At 51.6% G+C, this 14,491-nt stretch overlaps 1 protein-coding gene across 3 annotated transcripts; it reads left to right on the forward strand.

The window, feature by feature from the left end:
- The first annotated feature begins 1,736 nt into the window (after positions 1 to 1,736).
- On the forward strand, positions 1,737 to 6,334 carry LOC140261732 (uncharacterized). 3 transcript variants are annotated; one of them, XM_072355491.1, is made up of 9 exons: positions 1,737 to 2,679; positions 2,812 to 2,889; positions 3,422 to 3,493; positions 4,215 to 4,283; positions 4,424 to 4,495; positions 4,587 to 4,688; positions 4,965 to 5,069; positions 5,778 to 5,919; positions 6,105 to 6,334. In XM_072355491.1, exons 1-9 carry the CDS (start codon positions 2,463 to 2,465, stop codon positions 6,238 to 6,240), a joined length of 993 nt encoding a protein of 330 aa, XP_072211592.1. In that variant the 5' UTR covers positions 1,737 to 2,462; the 3' UTR covers positions 6,241 to 6,334. The 3 variants fall into 3 exon arrangements, with proteins under 3 accessions (XP_072211592.1, XP_072211594.1, XP_072211593.1); XM_072355492.1 differs by having other exon boundaries at positions 1,738 to 2,679; positions 3,434 to 3,493; XM_072355493.1 differs by lacking the exon at positions 3,422 to 3,493.
- Positions 6,335 to 14,491: the final 8,157 nt, after the last annotated feature.

The following is a 14,491-nucleotide window of genomic DNA, read 5'->3' on the forward strand; positions in this document are numbered from 1 at the left end:
TGCATTTTTAATATTAAAATATTTTGGTGAGAAATCATCTTATTGTGCTAAAAGAGGAATTTTTTGTGAATAAAATACTTTTTTGGGAATGAAATGCATTGTTTTGAGGAGAAAATGTCTCTTTGGTGAGGTCAGTCTATCAGAGAAAACTGGTTATTTCCGGGATCAAATTGATATTCTAAGGAAAAATGTCTATATTTTAACATAAATTAAGGTTAGGGGGAGAAATTGTCAAGTTTTTGAGACAAAACTGCGTGTTTGGGGGTTAAAGCATCATATTCTGCTAAAAAGAGGAATTTTGTGTAGAAAATGTCTTATTTTGTGGATGAAAAGCAGTGTTTTGGTGAGAAAATGTCTTTTTGGTGGGATAGAGTGTGATATGTATCAGAGAACATGTTTTATTACTGGGATACATTGTAATATTCAGGGGGGAAATGTTGAAATGATGAAAAATTCATATTAAGGAGAGAAATTGTCGTTTTGGAGAAAAAACAGGAAATTTTGGAGAGAAAGCCTCATATTGTGCTACAAAGAGTTATTTTGTGTCAAAAATGTATTCTTTAGGGATGAATATTAGTGTTTTGAGGAGAAAATGCCTCTGGTGAGGTCAAGTCTGATATTTATCAGAGAAAATTTGTTACTTCTGGGATAAATAAATGATGGGAAAAAATGTCTAAATTTTGACATAATTGGATGATAATTGGAGAAAATGTCATATTTTGGAGGCGAAAATGTGAATTTTGTGATGAAAACATCATCTTATGCTAAAAAGAGGATTTTTGTGTAGAAATAGTCTTCATTTGGGGATGAAAAGCAGTGTTTCGGGGAGAAAATGTATTTTTCCTGGGATAAAGATTGATACTTAAGACATTTTCTCTGTTAAATATCACTCTTGATCCCACCATAAAGACATTTTCTCCCCCAAATACTGCTTTTCATCCCAAAAAATTAGACATTTTCTACACAAAACTCTTCTTTTTAGCATAATATGACGCTTTCAACTCAAAATATGAATTTCTGTGTCCAAAATATGACAGATTCTCCCTTAACATCAATTTATTTTGAAATTTAGACATTTTTCCTTAGAATATCAATTTTTATCCCAGAAACAACAAATTTTCTCCAACAAATATCACACTTGATCCCACCAAAAAGACATTTTCTCCCCAAAACACTGCTTTTCATCCCCAAAAGAAGACAGTTTCTACACAAAATTACTCTTTTGCACAATAGGATGCTTTCTCCCCAGAATAATTTTTTCTCTCCAAAAATACAGTTTCTCCCTGTAATATCAGTTTAAGTCAAAATTGGGACGTTTTTCACCCTAATATCACTATTTATCCCAGAAATTAAACATCTTCTCTCATGAGTATCTCTCTTTATCCCAGCAAATAGAAATTTTCTTCACAATATCCTCCTTTTCATCCCCAAAAGAAGATATTTTCACCACAGAATGACACATTTCATCACTATATTCTTGAAATACAAGAAGGAATTTACAGAGCAGCAGCTATGGAGCAAGATAATGACTTCACAGAGCAGCAGCTGCGGAGCAGGATAAACAGCATAAGAACCAAGGACACCTCTAGGAAAAGAATGAATGGATCGTGGCTTTGAAGGGGGTTTAGGGTTCTTATTGCAGTAGATTTCCTCCAAATAGCATGTGTGTTTTTTGAACATCCTCGTCTGTCTGCTATAAAAGTACAGCTTTTCAGGCAAAAAAGGGAAGCGTGATTTAAACGCTGGCGGAAGTCATAACTTCAGCCATCTTTGCTGACAACACCTTCCAAGCCAAGCCGTTGTATGATTCTGCATGTCTATGATGCAAGCAGCAGCCCCACGCAGCCCCGGTGCAGCGCATCACAAGAGCAGCAGCCTGCGGGGAGCCGCCACCCGGAATCACAGAGCCGTGAGGTCACAATGCCCCGTCCTATGGCTGTGCTGAGCTGTGCCATGAGCTCACAAGGCCTGGCCGCAGGCTTGGCTCTGTGTGACACTCACTGTGGCTGCAGCGGTGGTGTTGGAAGCATGGTGCAAGTGTGGGGGGCCATGGACCCCATGGGCCCTGCCCGCCTTGTCCTCTTCCTCCTCTTGGTGGCCATGAGTTTCCAGGAGAGCTGTGCTGCTCCGTGGCGAGCACCGGGAGCAGGTGGGTGGGTAGAGCTGGGACCCAAACTGAGCAGCGCTGGCAGCAAGAAGTCGGGCTGTGTCCCCACGGCCCTGTACTACACTTCCCTGGGGCCTGCCTTCCACGGGGGTGTTGTTGGCTAGGGGGTGATGGGCAGCACTGCGGGAGCCGGGCAAGAGCCCGTGGCTGCGCTGCTCCCCAGGGCCGGCTCCATCCATGCCGGGCTGTGGCTCTGCTCATTGCTGGCTGGAGCACAGCCTTTATCCTGGGAGATGCCCGGGGAGAGTTGAGAAGAGGCGTGCTGGGCGTGCACGAGCATTTCTGCTTCAGGCTCATGGCACTCCCCAGAGATGAATCCCAGTTTCCAAGCCAGAGCCCCAGTCCACAGCCCAGGGGAAGAGACAGGTGTGCTTTCCTCCAGTGCCTCAGTGTGACCTTCCCGTACATCAGAGGCCTCCCAGGAAGAAAGCCCTGGGGGGCTGCATCTTCTTCCCCGTCATCTGCGAGAGATGTGGCACGTGGCCTGGAGAGAGCACTGCATACGCTGCCAGGTGCCAGCCTACGGCTCATCCCGTCCACCCCGCAGCTTTGGAAATCATGACCTGAGTTATTCATCCAGTTACTGAGGGAGAAGGAGATCACACCATGGAGCTGGAACTTCTCACATCTGTTCTTGATTCTAGATGATGAGCTTGGTGCTCCCTTTCCGGATGATCCTTTGGATCCGAACTTCATGCCTGTGCCTGGGGGACAACCCAGGGGTAAGTTGTGAGCGTCTGTTTCCTTGGAGGCTGAACCGTTCCTGCTCTCACGGTTCACCTGGGTGCAATTTGACTGAAGATCCTCTCCGGGTCTTCCAAGCCTGTTTGTGCCTGGAAGGGCTTCCACAGATGAGCCATGAGTACTATGTCTCTCGGAGAGCTGCCACGTTTCAGTGGGAAGCATACCGCTGCCCCTCTGCAGCCGAGGGAGCCCAGACCTTTTTTAAGTAATAAATAAGTAATTAAGGAATAGGCTTCCCAGAAAAGTGGTTAAATCACCATCCCTGGATGTGTTTAAGAGCCATTTGGATGTGGTGCTCAGGGCTATGAGTTAGCAGAGCGTTGTTAGAGTTAGGGTTCTATGGTTAGGCTGCGGTTGGACTTGATGATCTTCAAGGTCATTTCCAACCTGGGTCATTCGATGATTCGGGCTGTGGCATTCCCCAGCCCACCACCAGACCCTACAGGTCACTCAGGGAAAAGGAGGCCCCCACATGTGCCGGAAGCTCTCCTCACCTGTGTCTGATCTCAGTTCTGCCTGCAGGCCCTGCTGGTGAATCAGCAGAAGAGAATCCTGCCTATGATCCCGAGGGCGACGCTGGAGGTAAATCAGCAGGCTTCATTTCCTCGATATTTGTTCATATTTGGCTGGGACAGTTCATCGAGGGTTCCGCCTTTCACCGGCCAGAGGGTTCTTCTGCCCGAGAAGCGTGGATGGTCATCGTTTCTTGGGAGCTGTCAGCATTGTGTTGGCTTTGTCTGCGTATCTCTGAGGTCTCCCAGTGAGAAACTCTCAAGGGGCCAAATGGTCTTCCATGAGGTCCCTGAGAATTGTTTCCCACGGCCTGGAGAAAGTATTTGGAAAGCTGTGGAATGCCAGCCAGCAGGTCACCTGGCCTCTGTGCAGCTTTGGAATTTCCCCCCCCCCCCCCGCCCCGTGTCATCACCTGAGCCACTTCCAGCACTGCAGCTCACTAAGGAAACGAGAGATGGGCACACGCAATGGGAACATTTCTCCTCTATGCGTGATGACAGCTGTGTCTGCAGGCAGTGGCTTACCAAAGCCTAGGTTTACCCCGCTCCGTGCGGTTGAGTTTAGAGCAGGGGTGAACTCCAGGAGGGCGTTCCTCTGGGCAGCTCCGCACAGCATTTGTTAAGTACGATGGTGAGGCCCCTGGAGGCAGCCAGGAACTGTTTCCGAGGCGCTCCCGTGCGGAAGGGAGAGAACAGTGTTGTGAAGGAATCCCTGGCTTTAACTGCATCCTGCGTCCTTCTGGCCGAAAGGATGCTCAGTAGCAGTTGCTCTGTCCTGCGTTTGTTTGCAGATGTGACCAGAGGAGGCGATCCAGGTTATCCTCTGATTTCCAGAACGGAGACTCTGTCGGATGGCGCAGGTAGGTCATAGCTTTGAAATTCTTCAGAGAGCTTTTGCTGCCCGTTTCAGTGCCATCTCATGGCACGATCCCCTGTACGCTCTGCTACTCAGTGATGCTGTAGTGTGTGACTGAAACTTTTTGTGGGTCTTTGGTTGCAGAAGTGCCCCCAGTGTGGGCCTTGCCCGGTCATCCGTTTCCTCCTGCGCTGGAGCCCAGCTGGAATCCCAGCAGTGAGTAGTTTGTCTTCACTGACTTGGCTGAGTCACCGCTGATCTTCAAGACTTCATGCACAAGATATTTAACTTCATACGTTCTGTTAAGGTCGGGAAAGAGAAGAGGATGAAGCCAAAAGTGGAAAACACTCCCAGGGCTCATCCCGGCTCCTGAAGCAGCTGCTGAAGGAAATGAAGAAGGCAGAGCGTGGTGGGTATACTTCAGTCTGTTCACTGTGGGACCTGGGAAGCTGAGGTCTGACGTACGTGTGTGGGCAGGCTGTAGCCTGCACAGCAGGAAGGGATGGCTCAGAGCCGTGCTGCAGCCGTGTTCCATGTAACACCTTGCAGGTGCTGTCAAGCACCAGAGCTGGTCTGCACCCAGCCAAGAGCCAGAGGCAGCTGCTCCCCCAGCACAACCATTACTTGTCAGAGCTGCTTTGTGCACGTGACATCCCAATCCTACTGCCCTGCTTTCTTTCTAAAGGAACGGACCAAGAAACTGAGCAGGGTTCACGGCAGGAAGGCGGATATCCCACTCTGCCGGTCCCGGACAGAGGAACGCAGGCAGCAGCAACAACTGGCATGCCAGGTAATTTCTGTCCCGTGATCATGTGGTGTCACTAACCAGAGTCACTGCGTGCCTGCAGGCTCTTGCTGCCAGCTCTTGCACACCAGGTCAGCAGCCAGAGCTGAGCGTGTGAGCACAGAGCAGATGTCAAAGAAGCCAGGGCTGGCTCTCTGAAAATGGCTGGCCTTAGTGGGGTGTGGAGAGTTGTTCCAGCAGTGTGCCAGAGAAGGTACTTGCAGACCTCTGTGACGCTGCTCAGCTCCCACCGCTCCCGGATCCCAGAGTTGTGAGCGAAGCCACCTGAGGGTGATGAGCAGGGTCCTGCGTGGTAGGAGCCTGCAGGAGCGTTTCTCCCCTGGGCTGGCTCTGGCTGTGCCCTGTGCTGGCTGAAGCCTGACCTTCAGCCTGGGGGGCGTCCCACAGGAGAGCTCAGGACACGCACGCCGGGGAAAGCGTGAGGGATTCTGCTCTGTAGCTCTCCCCACAGACCAAGCCCAGACCCCAGGGTACAGCCCCAGCTCTCGGCCCAGAGGAGGACACGGGTAGTGCCTGTGCAGCCTCTCCCTACCCAGCGAGAGGTGGAAGCAATCCTTCTTGTCCTCCGGTGCTTCGGCACCAGAGACGGAGGCACCCACTGACAAAAAAGACCTCTGGGGTCCGTGAAGCACACTGAGAGATCATCTGTAGCGCAGCTGAAGGTAATGTGGGACATTGTCTCGTTTCTTCCAGGGATGAATGCAGGCGAAAGCACAAAGGCTGGTGCTCACAGACCTGGGCGGAAGCGCCACGTTCCGGTGATGGTCTCAGCGGTGCTGCTGCCTGTGCTGGTGCTGGCCGTTGGTGCTGTGATATGGCTGTGCAGAAACTACCTGTGAGTTGGCCTTTCCCCAGAACACCTGATTGCTGCATTTGGCAATGGAGCATTTGTGGTGCCAGGATCCTGGGCGGCCAAATCGGCTGCTGGCAGTACACTGCCAGGACTCAGGTTGCAAAGTCTTTCAAGTTTCCCCTTATTTCCTGTCAGTGAGTAGTGCTTTCTGAAACTCATTCTCACAGAGTGCGCAAGAGGGAAAAGAGAGCAGCAGAAGAAGAAGCTCCTCCTGATAGCAACGAGGAGATGGTTCCAACTGGAGATGAGAGCTGGGAAAGGCAACAAGACTCTTGCCCAATCGAACAAGAATCTCAGCAATAGTTCCAGTCCGTTCCATTCTGCCACTGGAGAGGCCAGAAGTCTTCCAAGTTTTATTTTATACTAAAAACAAACAATCCAACAACCGTCCCACCCCCCCCTTCCTCCCTCCCTCCCCCCCCCACCCCCCCAAAAAAAAACAACACAAAAAAACCAAAAAAGAACAAAAACCCAACAAAAAACAACCCACCCTCAATAAAACAAAAAAACCCCCAAAAATTAGAATCTCAACGCTGTTCTTTTTCTTGGGTACACTGAGGTGACGCTTCTTCTAGCTGAGACTTTGCAATGAGTTTGTGTCACGCAGTTCTCTCTAGAGCTCACTCGGTGACAGCGGGAACAAACCCGGGCAATACAGTCCCCTTCCCCACCTCCCCTCTGATGCTGTAAAGCACAAGCTGTCCCAGCCATGACCTGCCTCTGACATGCTCAGCCTGCAGGGAGAAGATCTGCCTGCGTGTCTGCAGGCTGTGCTCACTTTGCCAGGCACAAGGTTCAGTCCAGAGCTCAGCTCAGTTTACCTACAGCAGAAATCCAGGCTCTGCCAGCCCTGCTGCAGAAACACTGAAGTCCCGTTCTTGCAGTGTCACGCAGTTCTCTAGATCGATCCATGACATTGACAGGAGGGCAGTAGGCCCGTGGGCCCCTCGGGCCCCTAAAATGTGAAGGGAAAAGGGAAAAGGGGTAGGGAGTTGGGAGCTGGGCTGTAGGGAGCAAGCAGCAGTCTTTCTTGCTTACTATGATATCGGAATGCAAGATAACACAATATAAATGACCTTCTCCTGACCCTTGTCCCTGCCTCCCCCTGTCCTCAGAGTGCAGCCACCTGCTCTTGAGGAGGGTAAAGAACTGGGATAATTTATACTTGCTTATCCTGGCACAGTCTGTGGGCCGCTAAGAGAAATCCCTGCATTCCCAAAAACAGAGACAAAAAGGGACAGGCAGAGGAGTGCCTAGTGAAGATGGAACGATGCTTTCAGCTGTGGTTGCTATGGCTGGATACAACCGACCACCCAAGGCTGAGCACGCTCTCCTGTCTCAGCCCCAGTTCTGGAAATAGCCAGAAGAGCAAGTGTTCTCTTGCCTTCCTTTACTGCTGTGAGCCATTCTGAAATGCACGTTATCAATAGAGCAAAATATCAATTTTTAGCCCCAAAATAAAATTCCTCCCTTAAATAGCACTACTTATCCCCAAAATAGGGCATTTTCTACACACACACACACAGACAAACACACACACACACACACAAAACAAAACAAAACAAAAAAAACCCCAAACCATTTTCTGCTGTAAATATCTTCTTTAATGCATTTCTTTGGAGCTGTTTGCCTTTGGAAGACAGTGCTGGCCTGTGACCAAAACCTCACTCCAGCTTTGTATAGAAGAACTGGGGAAACAGTACCATCGTCCCCTGTGAAAAGCAGGATGCAGGTGGGCACCTCCCTTTCTGCTGAGATCCCCAAACCAGAGGCTGCCACTCTAAAGAGAGCTAACTCCACCTCTGTTGGACTTACAAATAAGTTGGGACAGTCGCCATTGGCTTTGACTTAACAACACCTGATGACCCATCACTACTGAAGATCAACATCTGGACTCCCATGGTAGCGACCATCTCTCTCTTGTTTCCTACAAAGACTGCTTGCTTTTATTTCCAACTTTTTCTATTGCCCGTCTTCCCTTCCACATCTCCCTAAACAACTTGATTTGCAATAGACTGGACGGGCTAACATTTAACTCCTTGTGTCTCAATCTCTCCGTCGGGTACACGTATATTAAAAGAACCTCCCTCTCACTCTGATAGTAGGAGCGAGAGAGTGTCGCCTCCCTGAAGAAAAGCAGAGGTAGAGGGACAATGGGGACTCCTCCTTCCGAGACCCCTTGGCTCTGACAGACAGGGTGCCTGCATTTCTTGGAGCCTCGGGTCTCAAGTCAAGGCAGCATTTGAAAGGCGTAGCTGTGCGTGAGGCTGGGCCTGGGCTGGAGATGAGACTGTTCCCTTCCAACCTGCAGCTCCATGAGATCCCGGGTGGGAAGAGAAGGGCTTTTTGGGAGACTCGGGTATAGCTGAGGAGCAAAACACTGCAGCTAATCAACTTGGGAAGGGACAAAGAGAGGCAGAGAAACGGCTGCCTCCCTTCAGTGCTCTGACCTGAAGGCACCCCCGGGGTTTGCATCTGGGCACAGAACTGCCCTGTGTTTGGAGAAGAGTCTGCCTTCTTTGTACAGAAACCCATCGGCTGTTGGACTGCGTGGAAAGAGATGGAGTAAAATACAATCAAGGCCTTGCAGAAATCGGTCCTTTGCTGCGTTCTGGCCATTGGTGCGCTGAACAAGCCCCACAGGGATGCACTTTCTCCCTGAAACACAGGCCCCAAGGGAAACAATTGCAGCTCCTCACTTAATAGAAGGATCTGCATTCTCTTCCAAACTGTACTTTGAGTAAACACTAGTCCTGCGTCCAAACAGATCGTTAAGGTGCCATGTTGCAATTGAAAATCCAGACCCTGGCTTTGGAAGCCAAAGAGAAGCCAAAGTCTGCTCCCCGACTCCCACCCCGGTCAGGCCCTCAGGCAGCCATCTTAAGAGGGCATGGCTGTGCTCCTGCCAGGCAGGCCGTACCCAGCGGTGAACGTGGCACCGGGAGGGGTGGGATGGGGCTGCCTGGAGCCCCCACTTCACACGGCTGTCCCCTCCTCAGCCCTCAGGAGAGCCGCAGCTCAGCCGGCGAGCTGTGTGTGGGAAAGGCTGTGTCACAGCCAAGGGTCCTGGCTCGGGGCTGCAACATGTGCCTCTTCTGAGCAGTGCAGTGCTGAGCATTGCTCCAGGAACAACGGGCAGTTACTGGGAACATTTCAGAAGCAAGAAGGAGAAGGCCAGAGGCCTGGAAACATGGCCTGTGGAGGAGCTGCCCTGAGCACCCGAGCGCTGAACTTCCAGCACTCAGCGCTCACTCAGCGAGAGCAGCTGCTTTGGACCGGCCCGGCCAGAACCGGAGCCAGAGATCTCAAGGCAGGAGCGGCCTTGGAGCTTCACACTGTGCCGCCGTGCAGCAGATGGCAGCAGAGGGGCAGCCTGGTGGAGTGCGCTCTGAGGAGCTGTCACCTTGCAACAAGGAGCAGACAGCAAGGAGCCTCGTGCTTCTGCTTAGAAATAGAGAGGCAAAGTCCTCAGCACCAAAACACACGGGATCACACAACCACCAAGGTTGGAAAAGACCTCCAAGGTCATCCAGTCCAGCTGTTCACCTGCCACCACCATTTCCCACTAAGCCACGTCCCTCAGAACCACATCTAAACGTTCCCTGAACACCTCCAGGGATGCTGACTCCAGTCCCTCCCTGGGCCGCCCGTCCCAGTGCCCAGCCACTCTTTTGGAGAAGTTTTTCCTAATATCCAGCCCAAAACACCCCTTGTTGCTTTCAAGGTTCTTTCATTTCTTCACAGAGTTGCTCAGAATCGTCGCCTGGGAGGATGCGAACCTAATGAGGTTCAGTAAGGTGAAGTGCAGGGTGTTGGGCCTGGGTCGGGGCAGTCCCAGGTATACGTACAGCCTGGGAGAGGACACGGTGACACGGCCACCACCATCAGCTTTGCACTGTCACCAGCTCAGAACAACCTGCGCCAGCGGGAGTGACCCGCTGTCACCTTCGCTATGATGGAACGTGCCACTCCCCACCTCACTGTGCTCACAGCTACTGCTTGGTCTCCAGAGATGCTCAGCAAGGGTCGATGAGTGTCAGTGGGTGCCACGTTTCCATTTTACTTGTGCTGTGTGCAGGAGGTTTGATTGGGCAGGACCAGCTTGATGCTCAGATCCCTGAGCACTGGCTACCCAGGTGGCCTTTGCTACACGTGCGTCCCAATGTCTGTCTGTCTCAGCGCCCATTGCCCTCGTTGTAGTTGTTAACAGCACTGCACTGTTTGATTTTCCCAGAGGCTGTGCATGATGTGATATATGCACTCGATGCCGCACTCTTTGGCCCAGGTGGTTATGAGATTGTTTTGGAAACGAGCCCCGTTGTCTGACTCCGTTCTATCTGGGGTGCCGTGTTGCCGCAGGATTTGCTTTTCCAGGTCCCAGATAGTATTTCAAGCAGTGGCATTGGGCACGGGAGATGTTTCCAGTCATGTGGTCGTTCCTTCCGCCACTGGAGTTTGTGGGAGTTCATGGGAGTGTGATACAGCCCACCTGCCAGGCCTTTCAGGTCCAACCTGAAGGGTCAGCACCGGCCACGGGGCCTGAAGCCCCAATCAAGCAGGGCAGCACCAACCCGAGGGCCTAAAATCACGGCCTGAAAGGCTGGCAGCAGTCATAGAATCATACCCTAGTATCATAGAATGGACTGGTTTGAAAAAGACCACAATGATCATCTGGTTTAAAGAGGGGGGCCATATGCTGGATCGCCATCCCCCAGACCAGGCTGCCCAGAGCCGCATCCAGCCTGGCCTTGAATGCCTGCAGGGATGGGGCATCCACAGCCTCCTTGGGCAACCTGTTCCAGCACGTCACCACCCGTGGCGTGAAAAACTTCCTCCTAAGATCCAACCTAAACCTCCCCTGACTCAGTTTAAAACCATCCCCCTTTGTCCTATCACTGCCCACCCTCGCAAACAGCCGTTTCCCCTCCTGTTTATACGCTCCCTTCAAGTATTTGAAGGCCGCAGTGAGACCGCATGGAGTCATCCAAACTGAGAGGAATAATATAAGGGCATTTATTGAGAGCTTTCTTAACAACTAACAACCAATTGGGGGTAACATTGGCTAATGGGCCAATTATGATGAAGAAGTGTTAGAGGCCGTTATTGTAGGCCATGGCTGCTTTGAGGAGTTAAAGAATGAAAGAAGACCAAGAGAAAAGACAGAAAACGGGGAAAGAGGGACAGACAGGCAGCAAAGCGAGGCGGTTCAGCGCTGGTAGATCCAGCCACGTCCTGCTGTCAGGTGCGGATCTTCAGTCTGATGGGCCGTCGGAGGTTTGTTCTTCAGCTGACAGCGACTCCCGATGACAGTGCAGACTGATTTCCAACAAGTCCAACGTGGTGGCACTCAGCCGCCTGCCAACACTGCCCCACTGCTGTGCCTGTGAGCCCCTGGGGGCAGGATCACAGGAGAGGCTCCTTCCATGGGGACAGAGCCCTGTCCCCTGCCCCACTGCGTAGCCCTGAGCTGGGAGGGGTTATTGAGCTGGGTGGTCAGATGGGCAGCAGCCCATCACAGACCACACGCAGGGTCCTGCTTGCAAAGTACACCACGTAAGCGTACATTGACTGGGGCAGCACCCGCAGCAGGAGCCGATAGAGCAGCTCCTGGTCATAGAGCCGGGCGTAAAATAGGGCAGAGCCCAGCACGGCAATGAGCAGCAGCTGGAGACAGACGAAGATGAGGCAGATGGTCCTGTGGGGCAAAAGAGGGCCGGGAATGAGGCGTCCCTACCCCATGGCAGCACAGCCCCACACGGTGCCACAGGGGCTGTTTGGGAGCCCCGCTGGCTGCAGAGGGGTCCAGGCCATCAGCCCACTGCCAGGAGCACGGCTGCTGGTAGCGGCACACAGGGCAACAAAGGGATACTCACTGCATCCAGAAGGAGAGCCCACATCTCCTCGCCCGCTCCTTCTTCTCCTGTAGGTGAAGATGGGGCAGGGATGGTGGTCAGGGCCTGCTGCGCAGCTGGAGTTCATGCAGGACTTGGGAGCCCAGCAGCGCAGCAGCACAGCGCCAGTGCTGCAGGGAGCCCTGTGTGCGGAGAGATCCCCGTTGCATGGGGTGAGGGTGCCGTGCGTTCTGTACCTGACCAGCTGTGCCTCCACCAGCTCCGGCAGCACAGCCCCAGGCACGCGCTCTGCCTCCAGCTCCATCCGATGCTGCTGCCTGTGGGCAACAAGGCTTGGTTGGAGGCTGCCGGCCTCTGCCACCGCGGTGGCTCCCCAGCAGTGTGTGCCCACCCCAGGGCTGGGACGGGGCTGCTCTGCCACGCCAGGCAGCGAAGAGAACCCGAGCCCCGACCCCAGCAGCGCTGCAGTCCCACTGCAGCAGAGAGCCCCGTGTGCAGGCGTGGGGTGCAGGGCCCCGTCCCACTCACCAGGCACCCTCCAGCTCCAGCTCCTCCCGCTCCTCTCGCAGGCGCTGTTCCTCCCGGCGCAGCACCTGGCAGACAAAAGCGTGAGCGTCTGCTGCAGCTCTCCTCCAGGTCCACAACATGGAGTGGGCAGCCCTGCTCCCCTCGCCCCTCCGCACTACCTGGATCTCCTCTGTCTCAGCCTTCAGCTGCTCCTCCAGCTGGGCAATGAGCTGCTTCTCCTGCAAGACAACGGGTGTGCCACGTGGGGTGGCTGCGCTGGGACCCATGGACCCAAGGGACTGGAACCAAGGTCCTCCTGCACAGCCAGGAGCCAGGTATAGCTTACATATATATATGTATTATATGTATTACATATATATATACATATATATATTCCACTACAAATAGTGGAATAGTGTACAAAGGAAAAAGGGTTAAAGAGAAAGTGAGTTTGGTATGAGAGGAATCCCCCTGCACTGTTTCCCCTCATTCCCCCCCCCTTGAACTCCCCCACCCCCCGCAAGAACTCTTGGAGTGAGAGAGAGCCGGGGACAGAAACTGCTGCTGTAAACAACGAAGGGGGAGGTGGAGAGTACGGGGCAATGGAAGTGAAAAGAGCCTTCATGTGCAGAGATCTAGGAAACCTGAAATCCCGGTATTAGCACTGGACACCTCTGGAGAGAAGGAGGTGAAAGTGAGATAGGATGTTAGTAGTTTATGTAATGATGAGAGTTTGGAAAGTGAGAAAGTTTGGGACAGACACAGGCTGAAGAAAGCAAGGACTGGCAAGGTATAGCAGGGATGTCAGGACTGAAGAGAGGTGAACGATATGAAAACAAACCAAACGCAAACTGACTGACAAACAGGTAGTAAGGGAATTGGGAATAAGAACAGCTGTTACTGTTATGGTGCTAGAATAGGGCTGTAGGACCCAGAGATCCCCTCAGGGAGAGGTGATGGGGTGGGGGCTTGAAGAGCCCAGGGAGGGCTCGACCCCACTGGAAGGAAAGCAGTGTGCAAACTGCAATGGGAAATTGCATCTAGGGAAGCAGGATAAAGAGCTTTATTTTCTGGTGGATATGGGTGCTTCTTACTACTCATAGAAGGTTTTGTAACAGTAGTAGAAGCTACTGCCCAACAAGAAAAGGATTTTTTATTTATTTATTTATTTATTTTGGATCAATTAAATATAAGCTAAGAAAACAAGTAGGAATACAGAAATTCTTGTACCTGCCAGGCTACTCTGGCAAGAAATTTAATAAAACTGGAGCTAAGGGTGCAATGATATTGACTGATTAAAAACTGTAACTCTGGCTTTAACACAAACTGGGCAAAACAATGTTGTACCCCCAGGAGTTACAGCAATCCCAAATATGATGCACTTAGGGGTGTGGGCATCAGCACCAAAAATGAAGCCCTAAACAGAAGTTAAATGCAAGAGCTTGCCCAGTCAGGGTAAAGCGGTGCCCTATGAGGATATGTAACTGTAGAAGGATAAAAGAAATAATAGATAACTTTTTGGAGTCTGGATTCCAATTTTGATAGCAAGTGCTGTAGTTTGGTATGAGACTTGAGGGCAAGTAATAGAATTGTTGAATGGATACACTCAGTGGTGACAAATCCATGCACTTTATTAACCAAGTTAAGGAATGAATAGGTGGAATTTTCCTTCTGGATTTGAAGCATGTCTCTTCTGCCTGGTTTGGCCAAAGGAAGCCTAAGGTTATTTGCCTTTGAATACAAAAGCCCTAATATGGGGAGAAGAGTCTTGGTTAACCTGAACAGTGTTACCCAGGGTTGCAAGAACAGCTTTATGACGGTCAACTCGTGAGCCTGAGACCTGGGATCCTCCATCCCAGGGTGGAACTTTACTGCAGCACGTGGATGCCACAGCAACAAAAGAGAACTGTGCAATGGACTGTGAGTTTGCTGAGTTTCTTGGTTTACAGAAAGCACAACTAACTCAACAGCAAGTGACATATTTGGGATATGGGATTACAGCTGGACTTTGAACCTTAAGGACTGCCAGGAAAGAAGCCATCTGCCAAACCCCTGAGCCACAGACTGCCAGGGAACTCCATACATTCCCAGGAATGACAGGATGGTGCTGACTGTGGATACACAGCTATGGACTGATCGTTAAGCTCCAGACAGCTTGATGAAGTGAGTAAGGGATGGCCAGGGTGCCTGAGGGC

The sequence above is a fragment of the Excalfactoria chinensis genome, chromosome 22, assembly GCF_039878825.1.
Source record: "Excalfactoria chinensis isolate bCotChi1 chromosome 22, bCotChi1.hap2, whole genome shotgun sequence".
Lineage (NCBI taxonomy): Eukaryota > Metazoa > Chordata > Aves > Galliformes > Phasianidae > Excalfactoria > Excalfactoria chinensis.

Bases quoted from the DNA above. Each gene is read 5' to 3' on its own strand.
- LOC140261732 (XM_072355491.1), top strand. From the start codon at position 2,463: ATGGCACTCCCCAGAGATGAATCCCAGTTTCCAAGCCAGAGCCCCAGT. The intron at 2,890-3,421 runs GTAAGTTGTGAG...GTCTGATCTCAG, and splicing joins GCCTGGGGGACAACCCAGGG to TTCTGCCTGCAGGCCCTGCT. The intron at 5,070-5,777 runs GTAATTTCTGTC...CGTTTCTTCCAG, and splicing joins AGCAACAACTGGCATGCCAG to GGATGAATGCAGGCGAAAGC.